This window comes from Aythya ferina (genome assembly GCF_964211825.1).
Source record: "Aythya ferina genome assembly, chromosome: 1".
NCBI lineage: Eukaryota > Metazoa > Chordata > Aves > Anseriformes > Anatidae > Aythya > Aythya ferina.
Window position 1 is genome coordinate 97,134,845 of NC_140296.1, and position 19,975 is coordinate 97,154,819.

General features: G+C 38.0%; 1 protein-coding gene across 4 annotated transcripts in view; it reads right to left on the minus strand.

Annotated features, from left to right (window-relative positions):
- Positions 1-7,412: 7,412 nt before the first annotated feature.
- Positions 7,413-19,975, minus strand: part of SAMSN1 (SAM domain, SH3 domain and nuclear localization signals 1) — an 86,308-nt gene continuing 73,745 nt past the window's right edge. For all 4 annotated transcript variants that reach the window (XM_084519771.1, XM_084519772.1, XM_084519773.1 and 1 more), the window contains 3 exons: positions 18,196-18,402; positions 17,049-17,199; positions 7,413-8,675 (listed from right to left, as the gene is read on the minus strand). In XM_084519771.1, coding sequence (XP_084375897.1) covers positions 8,470-8,675; positions 17,049-17,199; positions 18,196-18,402 — 564 coding nt within the window. In that variant the 3' untranslated portion in view covers positions 7,413-8,469. The remainder of the gene's footprint in view (positions 8,676-17,048; positions 17,200-18,195; positions 18,403-19,975) is intronic.

Below are 19,975 nucleotides of genomic sequence, written 5' to 3' on the forward strand. Positions count from 1 at the left end.
GCACCTGGGAAGGAACAACACAAAGTACCAGTACAGGCTGGGGGACGACCTGCTGGAGAGGAGCTCTGATGAAAAGGACCTGGGGGTCCTGGTGGATGACAGGTTGGCCATGAGCCAGCAGTGTGCCCTTGTGGCCAAGAGGGCTAATGGGATCCTAGTGTGCATTAAAATGAGCGTGGCCAGCAGGTCAAGGGAGGTGATCTTTCCCCTCTACTCTACCCTGGTCAGGCCTCACCTGGAGTACTGTGTCAAGTTCTGGGCTTCCTGGTAGAAGAAAGACAGGGATCTCCTGGAAAGAGTCCAGTGGAGGGCCTCAAAGATGATACGGGGTCTGGAGCATCTTCCCTATGAAGAAAGGCTGAGAGACCTGGGTCTGTTCAGCCTGGAGAAGACAAAACTGAGAGGGTATCTCCTCAATGTATATAAATATCTGAGGGGTGGGGGACAGAAGGATGTAGCCAGCCTTCTGTCAGTGGTTTGTGGGGATAAGACAAGGGGCAATGGCTGCAAGTTAGAGCACAGGAAGTTCTGCACCAACATGCGAAAGAACTTCTTCATGGTGAGGGTGACAGAGCACTGGAACAGGCTGCCTAGGGAGGCTGTGGAGTCTCCTTCTTTGGAGATATTCAAGGCCCATCTGGATGCCTACCTGGGCAGCCTGCTTTGAGGAACCTGCTTTGGCAGGGGGGTTGGACCCGATGATCTTTCGAGGTCCCTTCCAACCCCTACAGTTCTGTGATTATGTGATTCTGTGAAACCATAGCTGACAAACCACACAACCACTGCCAGTAGTGATAGCTTTCCCTTCGTTTTGAAAACAAAATGGAAAAATGCCCTCTCCAAAGCCCTAGATAGAAACCTTTTCTAGGGTAAAAAGCACATTTTGCTTAACAAAGTTGAAGTGAGCAAAGATTGTTAATATATTTTATATAAAAATAAAACCAAACTAAGAAGAAAGGTAGATGTCCTGTGGGAATGTTCATAGTATTCACTGGCACTGAGCAATCAGTTACACTAAAAATTTTCTAGATCCTTCTGACCCTACCTCACTGTCTTTAAATAGACACATAGCTAAGCATAATCAAGAAAGTAAAATAAGTATTTGCTGTATATTTTTTTCACCACAAAAGTATTTAAAGGGAGATAACTGCTCTTCTGGTAAGTTACATTTTATTTTAATATGGCAGTCTAAAAACTGATGCTAGTCATTCACCCCGAATTAGAGATGAGAGCAAACTTAGGAGGAGATAAAATATTTAGGTAATATACAAAGAGATTTCTCTAAAAGCATGCATGTTCCCCAGTTTTGTTGTATTCATTTTTCTTTAAAGCATATTTTCCCCACATGGCTTTCTCTTACAGTTCCTTTTACATTTGTACTCTGTAAAGTGTAAGGTTATTGCTGACAGTATTTTAAGAAGTGCTTTCCCTGGAGGATTTTATTTTTTTTTTTGATAGCCAGCAAGGCACTGTTCTCAAATATGATGGTGAACATTTCAGAGAGATTTGTGATATAATGTGTGTCACAGACACAACTTACAAGTACCTTGTTTCTTTTCATAGTGAAGCAGTAAAAGGCTGGGGCATCCAAGCAAAGCAGGTCAGTAGCTTCAAGCTGAAGGTGCCTAGAAAACTGAGACAGTAGAAGCAGCACAAGCTGGCTGTCATGACGACTGAATATATTTTGCTGTATTACTTGGGTATCCAGTCCAAACGTGATCCTAAGTCATTAACTAACTCTTAATGCTTGTATGTTAGTTTGCATTTAGGATAACTGTGGTTTATACAGTTTGGTTCCTTCTGCAGGAAAGCTAAGGGCTGGGAATGATTCATGTTGAAGTCCTTCTACTTTTTTCCTCAGTGGACATGACTGGTAACCAAACAGTGCCAACCAGCTTGTGCACAGTCTGGCAAAACTGCCCCATGGTCTTGCATGTTCTTGACCTTGCACAATGCTTCTACACCCTTGCCGTTCCACCCAAAAGACATGCATGGCATGTGACAAGAGAGCCATTTGTGAGAGCCATATGTGGAGATCTCCAGAAACCATCAACTGAGGAATGGGGACAGGTATTCTGGAAAATTTGGGTTCTCCAGCTTCTCCAAAGGGAAACTAATGGGATAGTAGTAAGGATGCAACTAATCCTAACTCACTGCAAACACAGAGGACCCATGGAGAATCAAACTTTGAAATCTGATATCTCTTAATGTGGATAATTTGAGAAAAACCGGGGTGTCCCACAGCCCTGGGTGAGAGCACCAGTAAGTGGGAGCATTAATGTAGTTGGTTGGCATGGGCCTGAGGAAGTGAGGACACATGGCTCTGCCCAGTGAACAGATGAACCGTGGGACACCAGCCAAGTTTAAATTGAACAGCCAAGGTATATGGACTGGTAAGACACAGCACTTGCTCTCCAGCCCTTTAGCCCCTCATTTATGCATGACTTCTGTCACAGGCAGATTTTCTGTGCTCTTGCTCTCACCAGATGGAGCTCATGCCTACCATGAAATCAAACCAACATCAGACCAAACTCTGCCCAACCAAAGAAAATGAAATGACCTTCTAGCCTATCATGGACCTCCTCCCACCTACTTCCTTCTTCTAGAGAATATGTGTTTCCCAAGACATTCAGGTTCATTATAATGACTGTTGTTTATTATGTGTAAATGATGTATGATGTAACCATGATATGATATTTACCAGTTGTATTTCCTTCAGTATATTATTATCTCCCATTCCCTTTAGCTATGTGCTTGGAGAGGCATTTCTTGGCCTTTCCCAGACAGGAAGAAATAAAAGATTTTACACTGCTTTTTTTTTTTTTTTTTTTTTTTTTTTTTGTGTGTGTGTGTTCCAATGAATAGACAACCCCTTTCTCTAGGACCAGGTAAAATGCAGAATGCAGAGGTTGACAGAATCACTGGCTGGTTGTCAATCTGCAGCAAGGATGCTAGCTAGAGAATGATCTGCTCATTACCAACAAGGCACCAAAGATCAGGGTGAACATGTCATGCAAGTGAACGTGTCATGCAGCAGAAACACTTAGAACAAAATAAGACACTTATAACCGTCATAAGTAACATTCCCGGAACTGACCAAAGACAAAGCAGTTATACAACAACTGTGTAGCCAGCAGGCATCAGAGAGTGATGCAAATAACCTCTTCAGTGGCTAATGTAACTCAAAACCTCAACTTTGAGCTGTGAAAAAGAGGCAGAGGTTTTGTCATGCTGTCACTAGACATGATGGAACCACTTCCCTCTAATAGTAGAGAAGGTGCAGCCATTCATCATGATGTATGAATCAGTTGGGAAACTGCCATTGAGACTGTATTAGGTTTGCTTACAAGGCACCAAAAAGGTCCGTTTCTTCCATTATATGTTTATATCACAGATTTGGGGGGAGGAAGGGGCAGGGAGGAAAGGTGTGTGTGTGTATGTCTGTGGACTGAAAGAGCTATACTGACCTTGACCTGATGGAACAACTAATTTCCAGGGAAAGGGTTAGGTTGTACTCATCCCATGAACCTCGTGACATCCAGAAACTAGCCTGCCTGGTCCACAGTAGCTGAGGTACCCTTTTTTAAATTTTTTTTTCTTTTTCTTTTTCTTTTTCTTTTTCTTTTTCTTTTTCTTTTTCTTTTTCTTTTTCTTTTTCTTTTTCTTTTTCTTTTTCTTTTTCTTTTTCTTTTTCTTTTTCTTTTTCTTTTTCTTTTTCTTTTTCTTTTTCTTTTTCTTTCTTTCTTTCAATATTGACTTGGGCTCTTAGCAAGAACAAACAAATAAAAAGTCTGGCATATGTTGCCTAGAAAGGCTGTGTGATTTCTAGCCCTTTAATAATTTGAGACAGCTGGACATGATCCTGAGTAAACAGATCCAGTTAGACATGCTTTGAGCAGGGGGTTGGACTAGAAATTTCTAGAGGTAACTTCCTCCTCTCATTGTGCTATGATTCTGTGACCTGAGAAAAAGTATAAGCAACCTTTGTATAGAGAATCATTTGTGGCAATCTTTGATACCAGAGGTACATTGGTCTCCACAAATGAGGTGACATCAACCTCCCATGCAAATTATTTTTTGTTGTTGTGAACCTTGTATAGCACCATAGTAGCAGGAACAAGCAATGTGCTCTTGGATAGCAAGAAACTGTATGAAGGACCACTTGTACAGGTAGTCCTGAAGGACCACAGGGCAAATGAAGTGTGTAGTTGAGTGCAAGTAAGTACACAATCCAGTTTGTTTGTAGTTTATTTTGTTTTGTATGTTGCTAGTAGTACTTGAAAAAGTGTAAAGGAAAATAGTCTCCTTCAGAATTTCCGCTAGCATACCCACATCCATGTATTCATTTACAACTTTGCAAAATTAATGTAAAACCCTCCTTGTTTCTGATGTCACACAGCTGCATTTATGGCTGCTGAGCTTCAGAAGTTTGGTGGCAAAACCTGTAGAATCATAGAATGGCTTGGGTTGGAAGGGACCTTAAAGATCATCTAACTCCAACACCTCTGCCATAGGCAGGGATGACACCCACTACATCAGGTTGGCATCTTTCTTGTGCTGGGGGCCCCAGACCTGGATGCAGGACTCCAGGTGGGGCCTCACGAAGGCAGAGTAGAGGGAGAGAGTCACCTCTCTCAACCTGCTGGTCACACCTCTTGATGCAGCCCAAGATGCATTTGGCTTTCTGGGTTGCAAGCTCACACTTCTGGCTCATGTTGAACATTTCATACACCAAAACCCCAAGTCTCTCTGCAGAGCTGCTCTCAACAGTTCTTCTCCCAGCCTGTCCTGTCTGTGATTGTCCCAACCCAGGTGCAGCACCTTGCACTTGGACTTGTGAAATCTCATGCAGTCCACATGGACCCACTTCTCTGGGCTGTCTATGTCACTCTGGATGGCATCTCTTCCTTCTGTTGTATCAACTGCAACACTCAGCTTGGTGTCATCTGCAAACTTGCTGAGGGTACACTCAATCCCATTGTCTATGTCACTGATGAAGATATTGAAAAGCACCAGTCCCAAGACAGACCCCTGAGGGACGCTGCTCATCACTGGCCTCCACCGGGACATAGAACCATTGACCACTACTCTCTGGGTCTGGCCATCGAGCCAATTCCTTATCCACCAGATGACCCACCCTTCAAAACCATATCTTTCTAATTTAGAGATTAGGATGTCATGTGGGACCTTGTCAAAAGCTTTAGATAGAATAGGATGTTGATTCCCAGGATCTGCAGGCTAGTCTGCCTGGGTTGCAGGACCATGGTCCAGCATGCTACTACCAATTCTAGCAACAGAGCAGGCCTCCTTTAACGTTCTGCCAGCTGGGAACAGCACTCAAATGGAGCTGAACATGAAGCAATGATGCAAAAAGCAATGTTAACCTTGTCCAGAGGTGGTTCTTCCCTGGGGACAAGGGGGCTTGTCACCACCCCAACTTTTCTGCAGCTCCCTTTGGCCTTTCTGAGTCACTGGCTGACTGAGGGTGAGTGGCAGCTGAGAGTGAGTGGCAGCACACGTGCCAGCAGCAAGCCTGGCACAGCAACCCTATGGGGAAGTCCTCTGCACTTGCACCATGGCCCTCTGCAGCAGGGGAAATCCCCACCAACTGAAGGCTAGCAGGGCCATTTCTGGCTTCAGTGAGATTCACCTTGTTGGCTTGTTTTCTTCTGTTACTGGATGTTTTTGCATCTTTTTGTATGCTTTATAATCATGGGGAAGAGTGGGCTCTCAGTTATTTCCAAATAAGAGTCTTACAGACCTTATAGTCCTCCTTAATCACAGAGGAAAGTTAAAAAATGAACAGGGATTTGACAGCTGTGAGCAAGTGACAGAGAGGAACAAAACCCCTGCTTGCTTCTCGTCCCTGTCTCTAGTACATTTTAAAGATTCCTCAAAAGCATTTCAGTTCTCCATCAGACTAAAAGATCCTAGAATATGTACAGCTTTAAAAAGAAACATATATTATATATATATTATTATTAAGGTTAGCCAGCATGAAAGACAGCAAGAGGACTGTTTATGCTTAGATAGGTTCATCCAAGATCGCTGTGATTAACATGACCACTGAGAGATGAAAGAAGGTTGGGTATGCTTCTTATAGGAAATACGCATTTTTTTCCTTTGTGGTATGATATTTCCTCATTCTTTTTCTCGGAATAGCTTGAGAGAACGGAAGTTTCTCAGCTTGCGATCTAATCTTCTCTGCCTTCACAGGAAGTTACAAATATGTTGAACAAGCTCTCAGTTGACACATTTTTTCTCAACGAGAAGCCCTTTGGACAGTCTTGCTGATTACAGGCAGAAGTGGTTCAACCACAGCTCATGTTCATAGTTACCGACTAGTTAACCTTAGATGTTAGTTAACCTCTTGCCATCAGCCTAAATTTATGTAGGGTTTGATTCTTGTAAAATAATAAGAGTAGCTGGGTATTTTGCTCTGTTTATGAGTTGCTTGTCTTGCTGTAACTAATTAAGAAGACCTATTTTCATTTGCAAACTAATGCAAACAAACATTCCTCAGAGTATATCATGGCACATCTCTGGTCTCTCAGGTTGTTAGTCCTTGACCCAGCTAGTTTAGCTGTTTCTTGACAGTCATAATCCCTGTCATAATCCATAATGCTCTTGTCAGAGGTAGTCAAGCAGACTTCAGTCTTCTCTAGGATGAGGAGATGGTAGAAGCCAATCCAACAACATTTTTCAGAAAAAGTTATCAAAATCATATTAAACCTGTGATGACACACTAATGGTTAGAAAGGCATTAAGAAAAAAATGAATATACATGTAGCTATTTGATACAAGCTGACATGTACCTTCATAGGCTTGTGCATCCCCAAGCACACCTGGAAATATGAGGTCATTGCTACTAAATGATGACTATCATTGCCAGCCAAAGCATAAAAGGTAAGTTAAAACCAGAAACAAGTCAAGCATCTCCCATGCTTCTTTACTTTACTAAACCAAGTCTTTTGTAATGTAATATATGCAGTTTTCTAAAATTGCTGTTTTCATAATCTTCAAAGCAGATCTGTGCATTAGGAACTATAACTACAAGAAGCATTTCCATTAGGGAAGAAGAAAAAAAGGGGGGGGGGTGCGCAGGGAGAGAGAAGAGTTTTCCATTTGTTTACAACTTCTTCAGAAATACTATTTTGAGGGTGGAACTTTCCATGTTTCATCTCTTCTGGAAATGATTTAAGTTGTCATCAGTCTGTGGAAACTAACATGAATGCAAAATGCCTTAAATTATGAAAAATGTGTGACTAATTGGTGAGCATGAAGTTTCTGTATTGATTTGATACCCTGATGAGTATGCATGATAAAAATACTAAGTTGATTTGCCATTTACTGTGTTAGTGTTAGAATGAAGACATCTTTGCAATGTAATGACAGCATTAAAAATCAAGTAGTTTATAAAGGGCTCAAACATATGATTTTATTTATTTATTTATTTTTGAAGGAAGTACTCTTAAAGAAGACAGGCAGATATAATGTGTATTCCAGTGCAAAATATACTGGGAAATGACAGTTAAAACTCATATAAAAGACAATAATGCACAATAAGCATATTAGCTTCTGAGTTCTGTACGCAAACAAATACTCAATTAACAAACTTTACACCACACACAAAAGGCAAGAGCTTCACAAAGGACGTTCATAAAAACATAGTATTGATGCAGATTATTTTTTTGTTTGTTTGTTTCAATATTTCATTCTCTTTATACTGCTTGTAAAGAATGAGAACAGTTGTGAAATAACAATATACAAATTGCCAGTGTGTAAGAATTCAGATGGCTATGCTCTCTAAAAGATGATGAACACAAAAATCTTGATTCAGACTCATACTACAGTTCTTCTGTACCTCCAGGATAAAGTGTAATAAATAGTCTATTTTAGAGACCATTTTGGAGAAGAATGGCCTGAAATAGCTTTAATATTAATGAGAATGAGGTTGGTACTTTTTGAAGTAGAATGTGAATGTATCATTTTTTTTTTATTATGTTATGTCAATGCAAACATTTTCTGTACAAATCTCAGCAAAACAATCTGAAAAAAAGAGCCAGTGTGATTAATCCATATCTTTTAAAAATAAATATATACAATATTTACATTTGGGACAGTTCCAGAAATTAACATCCAGGTTATATATCACTAAATGAAACAATTATCTATTATTATAAAAAATGCATTTGCTGTACAAATATATATATAAATATATATGTATAAACTTTTTCAGTGAAATGTCTGTGGATTCATTAAAAAGAAAAGCATGAGATACTATCAGCTGCTAAGATTTAGCTCTCAGGTGTCCACACGTAGCAGTCTAGAGCATTATACATCAGACAGAAGTAGATTTTCAGTGTTGAGAGTATTTTGTGTTCTGCTTCTGTGCCACCATACCAGCAAATCAACTTCACTTATCTGTTTGCTTTTTCAGAGCATCTGCAGAAATACAGCTTAACAGAATCAGTTTGACTCAGTGATTGTTATTGACTGCACCATGTCAGACAGCATTTCTGTGTCTACTTCTTCTTTACCATTATCTGAATTTTCTGACGAGATGTAACAGCCGGAATCTCTTGGGCAGTCATTTAACTGTGATTTGTCAAAACTGGGCTGAGGGCTTAAGCTCCGTGTCTCCTGACCACCCTCACTTGTCTGCTGTTGTTCAACTACAAAGAACAAAATAAGAAAAAAATGTCAAAGTCAGTACCCCGTGAAAGAGTTTGAGACAGAAATGTGGCTGATCTTGAGAAATTGTAGAAAAAGAGTTGGTAATATAAACATGGCTTGATCAATATCTTCTGTCTATCAGAATCAGAAACTTCAGCATCAAAGTACTAAAAATATGATGACATGAGCATCTAAGTTGCTGTTGAGGTTGGCGTTGATCCTGTACTATGTTGCTCAGAGATGAATGCTTGAGACTTTGGCCTCATCCTTCAGACTGTACACAAATGCACCAGTCACCATGCATGGTCACCATGCCCACAATAAAGTAGCCTTTCCCCTCCCACACACATGCATTCCCTTGTTTCTAATACATGAATGACAGGTGCTGTGTCTTTTGAATGTAATTCCCACCGTTTCACCTACTCTGTGTATTGCATGGCAAGATATAATTGGCTGGTCTTTAGAAGTGCTCAGCCTGAAGATATGGTAATCAGATTTCCTAAAGCACTTGATTTTTCAGTGGGAGTAGCTGGCTGATGGAAACTTCCTAAACTTAGCTTGGTAGCCAAAAGGATATTTTCCAAAACACAAAGGCCTCAGAGAAAGCTTAGATGCTTAGTTCTTGCTATATGCTTTTTGAACACCATTTCAAAACTAAGTAGAAGTAGAAAATCTTGCAAATAATGTGTCCTTGTTTAGCTTGCTGCATGACTAATCTATTCAAACTCAAAAATCTGCAGCTCAGGAAGAGTATCAGCAGACCTCTCAACTGAGCTCAACAAGCTGGTGTGTTGCAGACAGGATATACCTGTATATCATGAATCTAATGTATCTTGTGGTTAAAGTTCATGTACATATTTTCTGGCTGTAAAATACATGATGTTTACTCATGGTAAATTTCTCCAGAAAACAAGGTTTAAGATCTAAAATCTCTTTCTGTCATTCTCTTTCTTTTCCTATTGCTCTCCAATAACTGTGTTTTTACTTCAAACTGTGGTTTACTTTCAAAAGTGTGAGAAACAGATCTTAAAGGAATAAATGGTTTTACCTCAGATTTTAATCCTCTGAAAAACGGTACCTTTTTGCTTCTGTAAAGAAAGTTCCCTTATTTCACCTGACTTGTTGCTCCATGGTTAAATAGTTTGCTTTGACTCTTTGGTCAGATTTAAGTTGTCTCAGTACAAATACAGGCAGTATGGAAGTCCTAGTTCATGAAAGACTTCATCCTTCCTGGAAGTCTAAATCTAGTTTAGTTCCAGGGTAGCAGCATGTGATTATAAAATTCCCAAAAGGAAAATTTCTACAGACACTTGTTTCAGCTATTAGACCTTACAAACTTTTGCAACATGAGAAAGATTTTCACTTTTTTTGTTTGTTTTGTTTTGCATGACAGAGGGAACCTTTCAGAGGATTTAATTGATATCTGTAACTGTTTGATCTCCTCTCACCTTACAGAACAGTTTGCTATGTCAAATGTTATATCTGTAGGGAAAATACTTGATCGTGTAGGGTCCAATTGATTTCTGATTTAAGTCAGTAAGGAATTACAAAAGGAATTACACCAGAGAAGGTATTACTGCTGCTATTAGTAGCAACAGAAGTAGTTTAGCCCAAACAGCAGCAGATGCCCAAGTAAAGCCCTGTCTAAACTGTGTCATTAGCTCCTCACACCCATCCCACTGGTGCCAAAAGGACCCGGGTGACCCTTGGTTGCTGTGGGCTGACAGAACTCAGCTGGTGGCTGCATGCAGACCTCCTCAGTGGCTGCAGACAGGGCTCCCCTTCCCTCTGCTGTAATCCCTGACCAGCCCTAATGCCACTCGCTGGGACTTTCATCAGCTTCTGGGGCATCATCTGCTGCCCAGGCAAGCAGTGACCTGAAAAGTGTTAATCCTGTTTACATTTTCAAGGTCAAAGAGGAATTTCTATCCACTTTGCTTGTTTTACAGTGGGAAAGAAGACCAAGTAACTAGTGGATTAAAAAAAAAAAAAAAGCAACTGCTTCATTTAATATTACAGTAGTGCTCTGTTAATGGTTGTGGTAGCTTAAGCAAGTTCATATGTGAAAAACATATCTTACACTATTTTGTAGCAGTGTCTTTCCCTTGTGTGTTCCAGGGACAGAGACACAAGCAAGCATGAAACTGAGTTTTTATTTTTATTTTTATTTTTTTTTTAATTTGAATTTAGATCAGTTTTAGAAGAATAACAAATTTACATTTAGGAAACAGAAATGTAAAACTTCTGTCTCCTCACTAGAAGATTTTTTTTTTTTTGTTACATTGAAAACTGAAAAACAATAATGTTCAGGTGTTTGGGAAAGTGAAAATATATTTTCTATTTTTTGTTCAAAACAGAAAAAAATAAATAAAAATCATATTTAGGAAGAAAATACTGAAATCAATCTGGTTGTTTTTCTTTTTTTTTGAGCAACTTAAATATTATGCAGTATCTACTAAACCACTTAAACAGGATATTAAGTATTATAAATAAGCATAGCATACAGCTTTAGATGTTCTAAAAAAAAAAACAACTACTTTTTTTTTTGGGGGGGGGGGGCTTTTTAAAATTTCTTTTAGCTTTTGGTTTTCACATCCAGTTCTACTTACTTCCTTCTTCTAACAAATGCATATTCAATTTCCCCATTAGTAAAGGTAAGTTTACCGTCTTAATCTTTTGGACATCAGAAGAAAGATACAATACATGGGACACATGAATTGATAAAAATTAAACTGCCATTAAATGTTGCAGAATCATCAGAAACCACTATCTTATCAACAAATGGAAGTTCTATTATTTTTCTACAACAAAGCAGTTTCATATAAGATATATAGCTTTCAGTCACTGTTGTCTATGATATGGCCAGAAGGGTCCAAAATATGGATCATTTTGACACATATTCTAATACTACTTTAGACTGCAGTGTTATATGCAGATGACTGAAAAAAATGTTAGGCTTTTAGACTCAATAATGGATGTGTGATGCATATGTATCTTCCTCATGATTTAGATCTTGGAACTGAACGTTTTTTTGTTCAATGACATAAATGTGCATAACACATGCAGAGATAGATTTTATTTTTTTTTTCTTTCACCAGCTTTTCCCCTCTTTTTAATCAGTTTAAAGTCCTGATTAGGAAAGCACTTTAAGCTTAGGTTTAAGGCAATTGCACTCAAGAATGTATTGAGGTCACACTGACTCCAGTGCCATTATGTTCAGATGAGTGGTTGAAGCTTAGATTTTGTCTTAGGAAAGGAAAAAAAAAAAAAAAAGTTCAACCCAGCAGCAAGCTGTACTTCATGAGCATGCCCTCAAGTCTGCCTTCATGAGATTTGCCAAGAAGGTGAAATGGGCTATGAGCATGATGCTTTAGGCTGAGTCACTTGTGCGCTTTCCTGGAAGGTGACACAGTACAGCACAGTTGAACAAGTAACTAGAATGACGTGCGTTTTCAAAACTGTTGTTAGACCTCCTAACCAGATGTGAAGGAGGTCAGCCTGTCAACCTGGAGTGCCTGTACCCGTTAGACCACTGTTAAGATGAAACAAAAACTCATAGCACACCAAACTCAGAAAGGATCATTGTAAAGCAGTAAATAGTGATACTTCTTGTAAAAGAAAGTCCCAAAGTGGGTCTGTATATCTGCTATACTTCAGAGAATCAAAGGAGTAAATCTTTAGTGGATATTTACAGACACATAAGGTGAAAAATAGCACTTGATGAGTCAATGACATAGCTTCTGCTTTCAATAGCAGACGTTGCATTGACATCAATTGGGCCTTCTCTTCCCACTGGCAAAGATTCTCCAGCACTCAGAGTAAAATACAAGTGGGAGAGATGCTGAACAGGTATGAGAGAAGACTTTATGCTGAAAACAGAAGTAAGCTTATTTTTCTCTAAAACCAGGAAGCAAACAGAGGTGTCTGGAAAAAGTGAAAAGTACGAATATGCATGCAAGGGAGAGCTTCCCAGAATATGGAAATATTATATACAGGTCAAAGGGTTGCAGCTACCACAGTGAAGGAGGAGAGATCATCTTTCAGCACTATTTGACCTTTACATGATATTGTGTAATTCCACAGATTTAAAGAGACAGCCTTTAGTAAGGCTGTAAATTAGTTTAGTATGCCTTTAGTAAGTTCTTCAGTAAGTAGAACTCTTGATGCCAGGTCTTCATTTAAGGAATACAACTAAGAACTGAAAGTTGTATCATCAGCTACTTTGCTGTCCAAATAAAATAAATAAAAAACACACCTTATGTGATACTGGCAGTGGGATTTAGAGTATGATCTGGCACTTAGATACAAAGAACATTCTAAGGAAGTGGATTTGGGGAGATAAGGGTAAGATAATTATCCCCAAGATTGCACATATGTTTCAACCCCCCCTTTTTTTTTCCCTATACATGAACATTAGGCACATATTCAAAGAAGTCTAATTCTTTCACTCTAAATAGTTTCAGACTAATACAACCTACTGGACTTCAGGAATGAACCTCTTGACTTCCATCATCTAAGTGAGAACAGAATCAAGCCTATTTCACACATCCAGAAATGTGTGTCCTGGGAAGCAGTCAAGAAAGAAGTTGCAAACTTATTTTATTACTTTATTCATTAACCATTCAGCAACTGCTTCACTTTAAAAATGGAATCCTACAAAAGCACAGACATCCATCTCCTGTCTAGAAGCCATCTGGGAGAAGAATGAAAAGCTATTAAGAAATACTTTATGAAAAAGGTCCTTTTTTTTTTTTTTTTTTTTTTTTTTTTTTTCCCAGACCAATCATGTTTTTTCCCCAAATATATAGGTCTGATCAACTTAGAGTAAATATAAAAAGATATTTGTGGGGGGTGGAGAAGGCCATGAGGTGCTTCAAAGACCTTGCAGTTTTAGAATAGTATTGCTACATGAAGCACTTGAAGATGGTGAATTTGGGCCTTGACACACAGGAAAGGTAGAAAGAATATCGCACAGTACCATGAAGGAAAAAATGTTAAAAAACAAAATAAAACACTATTTGGTAGCATTTCTTAAATAAAACTCAGTTTTTATTTCCTGATGTGAGATGTGTAAAATCTTTACTCTTAAATTCATTGAGGTCTAAATCAAATGTAAGATGAAAATATTCTTGCTGCCAAAAATCCTTCATTTTGGGTGGTTTTAAGAGTATAATGTGGAAACAATTGCTGTAAGTCCTTTTGTTACAAAACTCAATATCTGTTTGTTTATTCTGCAACATGAATTATATAGTCTCAGGTATGTGGCATGAAGAAACCACCTAGTATAATGTAAAATAGATGTCAGGGAAAAAAAAAAAGAAAAAAAAAAAAGAAAAAAAAAAGAAAAAAAAGAAGAAGAAATGAAAAGCCCTCTAAAACATCTGGACATTTAGGAATATCAGGTATTGCATTAAAGAAATATAAAATCATGTTTTATCATTACATTTATAGTAGAATCAAGTAAAATGAGGTTACATTCCAGGATACTTGGCTTTTATGAATAGTGTTAGACTATAGTATTCAGATAATGGTATTATCCAAACACTCAGAAACCCTTGCATTTCAGCTCTGAAGCATATCTTCATGGATGAGACTCCATTCATTAATCAAACACATGCTTTGTGGAAGCATGGATCTAATGCAAAGACATGAAACCATTCCAATCTCTGTGAGAAAGATGGGATTAGAATAGTAAATATGATCTATGGGTTTATTATTATTATTTTCTCTCACAAAGCTTATAAAAAGAATGAACTTTTACCTGGTAGAATACTGAACTTCTATCTAGATTTACTTTTGGCCAGTAAACAGATTACCTTGTAACTGTGGGTAATTATGCTGCTCACTTCTAAGCAATGCAGAAAATCAATTTTAATTAAGAAATCATTTATGCTGGACTCAGTCATGCTCATTTAGGAAAAAAAAAATATTGACCTAGGAAAGTTCAGTTCAGATGCAGAATTCACTTTCACAATAGCACTCAGCTCTTTCAACCCAGTTTTCCAATTGGGTTGACAGAATCACGAAGAGGTCAAATGATTTGGACAAGGTCAGACACATGCTGAGCTTATGCCCAAACTTGACTCCCCATCTTTCATTATAGCTATTTAACAGATGACTTCTATCAATTTTAGTCTTTAATATCATCCTTTCCAGAGCAGGTTGTTAATTTTTTTCTGTCAGTACTGGTCATGTGATAAGCACCATCAGACTTTGACAACCAGATGAGGGAAGGATTTGATTCATTCCTTATTCAAGAGAGTATGCTTATTTATATAACCAAGACCTTATTTATTTGTGTTTTACCTTAAAGTATACAGGAGTCTTATGACACCCAGACTGAAATGAATGCTTATAATTGGGATGGCATCTAAAGATGTCTTAATTTTGGTCCCTGTGAGTATTCATAATTTCTGGGAAAATTATTTTATTGAACTTGAATACTCTAAAGATTGCTTATACCTATCTCAAGTGAATGTGAAACAAATATTCATTTAATCTCTTGATCAAAAACCACAGTGTTATCACTGATTCTGAAGCATGGGCCACTTTGTAAGATTTAATGTTATTTTATCCAGAACCATTATAAGAATTTAAAGTGTTAAACTGCCTTACAGACATAATCAGGGTTACCGTTTTACCTGGAGATAAGTGACTTAATCCCATGATGCTAACAAGGAAGAACCCTATTTAGGTAATTAAGGTGAATTTTCTAATATTCAGTGTATGGGACATGTCCTTCTCAGATTTGCTTCTTGCACAGGTTTATGTAGAACATAAAGTTATTAACACATCTTCAGAAAAGGAGAACCCTGTTGTCATCTTTTAAAAATATTAAGTGTCTTCTTGCAACGCTTTTTTGCTATACAAGAAGTATAAATAGTAAACCATATCCTCACTGCCCCAGAATAGTTTGACACTTGCATAGCATGATAAAAAACATTATGTTTTGTTTTTGTTTTTCACCCTGATGCAGAACTCTGTAAAACTACAATCTATCATTTTTCATTAATGTTTTTTTTTCTTGTTAAATATTGATATAGAAAAACATATGCAATAAAAGGTGCAGAACATGTGGCAAGGTTAATTACTTGGAAGTACACACAAAGATACATATGCTCAATGCATGGAAAAATTAAGGAAATGAATGTATTTTCATATGATTTCTAGCTGGATGCATGCAACACAATTCTTGGAAAATGTCACCTTTTCTGTCCCAGATTTATTCTTTCAATCACTACCTCTATATAGACAGCACTGCAAGAGTCCTTTTCTAGCCCCTCTTCTCAAAAAGTACTTATAAGAAATAAGTACTGATCCTGCTGGGCAAATAAAACCTTTTAAATGTTTCTCCAATGTGTTTGCAAGAAACTTACATTTCTGTGGATGCTGATTAAGAGAACAGGAAACACTGTACATTGAAATGGGTTTCAGAAATACCCAAAAGTAGAGTGAAATACAAGGAAACCAAAGGGTAGATTAGAGAACATCTGCAGGGAATGTTGAATGGATGAGACATTCTTAGAAACCCATGTACAGAATTAATGTACAGAAAGATTAGGATATATGTGAGCCTGCAGGTATGTGCATATGTATGTACATGTGCTGGAGTGACAAATGGAGAGCTACCTATGCTGAGGAGAGAAAAACTGGACAGCTGACAAGACCTGATATTAACATAGGAAGACAGGGATACCTGTTCTCCCAGGTATCCTTTTATTCTCTTTCAGATGCTTCTCAATTGAGAATACACATCTGATGAAGTAACTGCTCAGGATAGGGGTGAATTTGCACAAATATTAGTGGAGAAGAAAGCATCTTTTTTTTTTTTTTTTTTTTTTTCCTCTCTAATTAAGCAGTTGCTTAGCTGAAGTTTCTCGGAACTTGACCTAAATTCTTGTTGTAACTCTCTTTGTAGCTCTATTTTTTTAGTACTTAATTGACTGTTTGTTATTATTATTATTATCATTATCATTATTATATATATATTTTTAAGTACTAGCCCAGAGTTTGGGAAATTTCATTTTCTGCTCTTGCACAGACCTTGTGACTTTTGGCAAGTCATTTAAATGCTCTGGGGGTTGGTTTTACAGTCCTAAAAAGGGTTGCTCTCAAGCAATAGTTGCTGTCAATGTCTAGTTTAGGATGTATCAGCAGGACATCTTAAATCATGCATGTGTTACAAGTATAGTAATCATGTATGTGTCTAGAAGAGATGTACAGTTAGCCGTCTGGACAAATAAAGAAACAACCAAACTCAATGTTTCATATTTAAGAGAAAAATCATTAAACAGATCAATGTGGGGACCACTATTTTTTTTTTTTTTTCCCAGTTAAAATGTTCACATGATTGTCAGAGTTTAAATACTTACTGTCATGGTCCTGTAGATTTTCAATTGCTGATAACAATCTTGTCCTGTCTTCTGGGTTTGAAATATTCAATTCAATCAGATGGCTCTCCTGTAGATCCTTTAAGTCCTCTAGAGTTTCATAGCCATTTAGCAAGAGTGTTGAGGCATATTCCTACGAAGAGAAATTTGCAAATCTCTCATGTAAACAATCAGTATTTTTTAGTAGATGAATAGGAACAATTTCTCCTTTACTTTTTCATCAAGTTGAATGGGCTACACTTTTCAGTCTGATGAACCTGCCTTTTGTACAAAACTAGACTGCGAATGAGAGAGGTGGAGATAACTTGGGGTCATCTCAGCCATCCCAGCACCTGTGGCTGAGTTGCCTGCCAGACCATGGCAGCAGATTGGGTCAGGATAGAGATCTGTCAAAAATGGTTTGATCTACTGACCTTCTGCACTTTCACGGGTAACCCAATAGAGTGCCTTCCATACTGGGTCCAGGAAAGCCTCTGATGTAGGGTGCAGAAAGAGCCCTCAGATAAAAATGTGAGTGTAAGAAGCTGAGGGAGCCCTCAGCCATGCTGAGTCACACATGGTCCCCCTTCAGATGTATGTCAACACAATATGAAACTCTGTATCTATTCCAGGATTAGGAGTACTTGCATCAGCACAAAAAGCAGTAACAGCTAATGAAAATATTACATGTAATTCATGACCTAACTATGATTTTAAACTCAGTCAGGAGTTAGTGATTCAGAGAGGGAGAGAGGCACAACATGAGCATAGGGCAAAAAGAATACTGCTCCCAAAGATCATACAAAATTAGAAATCTAAATTCTGAATGTTGGCACTTGGGTCACACTGCAGTCTGAGATTTCCACATACTCACACACCTCCTGCCCCAAGGCACACAATTACAGGCAAGTTACTTGACAAGTCATCACTGTACCTCTCTGCATGGAGCCTTTTGGCCTAACCAAATCTTGTGGTAAAATGCAGTTATATAAACCACTGACATCAGATAAGAAACAGACATGAAACTTATTTGCGTTGTTGACTTCAAAACTGCTGAAACCTGCCATTCTAAAACTGCCTGTAAATTACATCGAAACCCGAGTGTAAAGAAATTAAAGATTTCAAACACAACAGGGAAATGTTTGCTGACCTGCAGATGGACACATTCCAGGAGTTCTTGCAACGTTTTAGGCTTGGTCCTTTTGCTTCCTCTGTGAGCCTTTATCTTTTTGGGTGCAGCTTCTTCTTCCAAAATAATATCCACATAAATGAACTTGAAGTTTCCTACTTTGTTGTTCAGCATGCCTGTCCATATGCCCATGGGGGTTTTACAGATGATATCTATAATATCTCCTTTCTAGAAAATAGAAAAAGCACAATACTGCTTACACATCTGGTTTGTGATATGTGAATTTTCCTTTATGCACCAAAACCAGCACAGAATCTTAACCAGACAGTGTGAAGTAACTTTTTAAAATGACCTAAATTTAGCTTCTTTGCTTTTATAAAATCCCAGAAAAATGCAGTCACAGAAAATGGAGCTAGACCTTATCTCCAAAGCTCTGTGAAGGAGAGGTGAGCATAAGCAGCACCTTTCAACTTCTAGTGCTTCACTTGGATCCTGAAAGTGAGTAAGTTTCACCCTGCTAACAACTTTTGCAATGGATACTGGGCATAGCTTCGGCAAAAAGCAAGAGTGCACAGTGAGGTTATTTTCCAAATACATGCTTTACACAGCTTCTCACCTGCCTCCTTCACTTTAAACCACTAACACAATAATCTTATTATCCATCATCCCAGGGATCTTCAAAAACTATTAGCTGAGCTACATGAAAGGTGAACTCTTACCCATTTTACAGTAAGAAACACTGGCTACATTTCTCAAAGGCAATAAAGAACATTTAACTCCCTTAATATCTTCCTGTCAGTCCTTCCCAAAGGACTGTCAAATTCTCCCATTATTATTAACCCAATTGACTGGGAAAATAGTAGAAACATCTTAGCAGACAGAACTAAAAGCTTCAGTTCTCCACACTTGTGCATACACTCACAAAAGCAAGTGCAAAAAAAGAATGACAACACAGCAACTTCAGGAAGGCTTGCTGATAAAGGTGCTTTCACCAAGCTGTGGGAACTGACATCACAGTTCAGCACAACAGTCATTCTGAGTAATTCTGGTAGTAAAAAAGTCATACCTTCTATGCAACTTGCTCCCATGACAGTAAAATTGAGTCCTCTCTTCTGGTCAGATACTATAGAACTTACAAAACCACTGGAAGTCTTTAAAGAGTTCTACAACAAATCCCTACATACACACTTAATTTGTCATTCTGTTACAAAACAGAAAAATCAAACTCAGTTTGTTAAAATATCTTTTAACAACTCCTAGATTTTTAAATGTTTTCTGCTCTGGTCAAGAAAATGCAAGTAAATCTGCCACCCTAGTTTGGTTAAAACCAAAGTATGAAATTCACAGTATTTAAATGGCCTGATTTCATTAGAATATGAAGCTTAGAGCTACGAGCATGTTTGAAATGGGAACTAAACAAACATTTGTTTACAGCTCTATAATAATATATATTATTCTACACACTTATGGAGGGCTCAGGAACTTTAGATATGGATGCACATCAGGATTAGGAAGCTCTAAGGCAAGCTGCAGTTTTAATTCAGATTCAGGGCACTGAAATTTATTGTGATATTCTTAGAGGTTTTCAAACTTAAGTATTAGTTTTTAATTGTAAAATACACCACCTTAGTGACTTTAAAAGTAACCTAGGTGAGCCAGCAGAAATTTGACATTTCATTACCTGATAAACTGTTTTGAAAGAAATACCTTAGGTATGTGTAGAAGTGGAGGGTAAATGTTGGAAACTGCAAATACTTGCAGAGCAATTGCTGTAATACAGGCCTGAGAGCAAAGGAAGGAG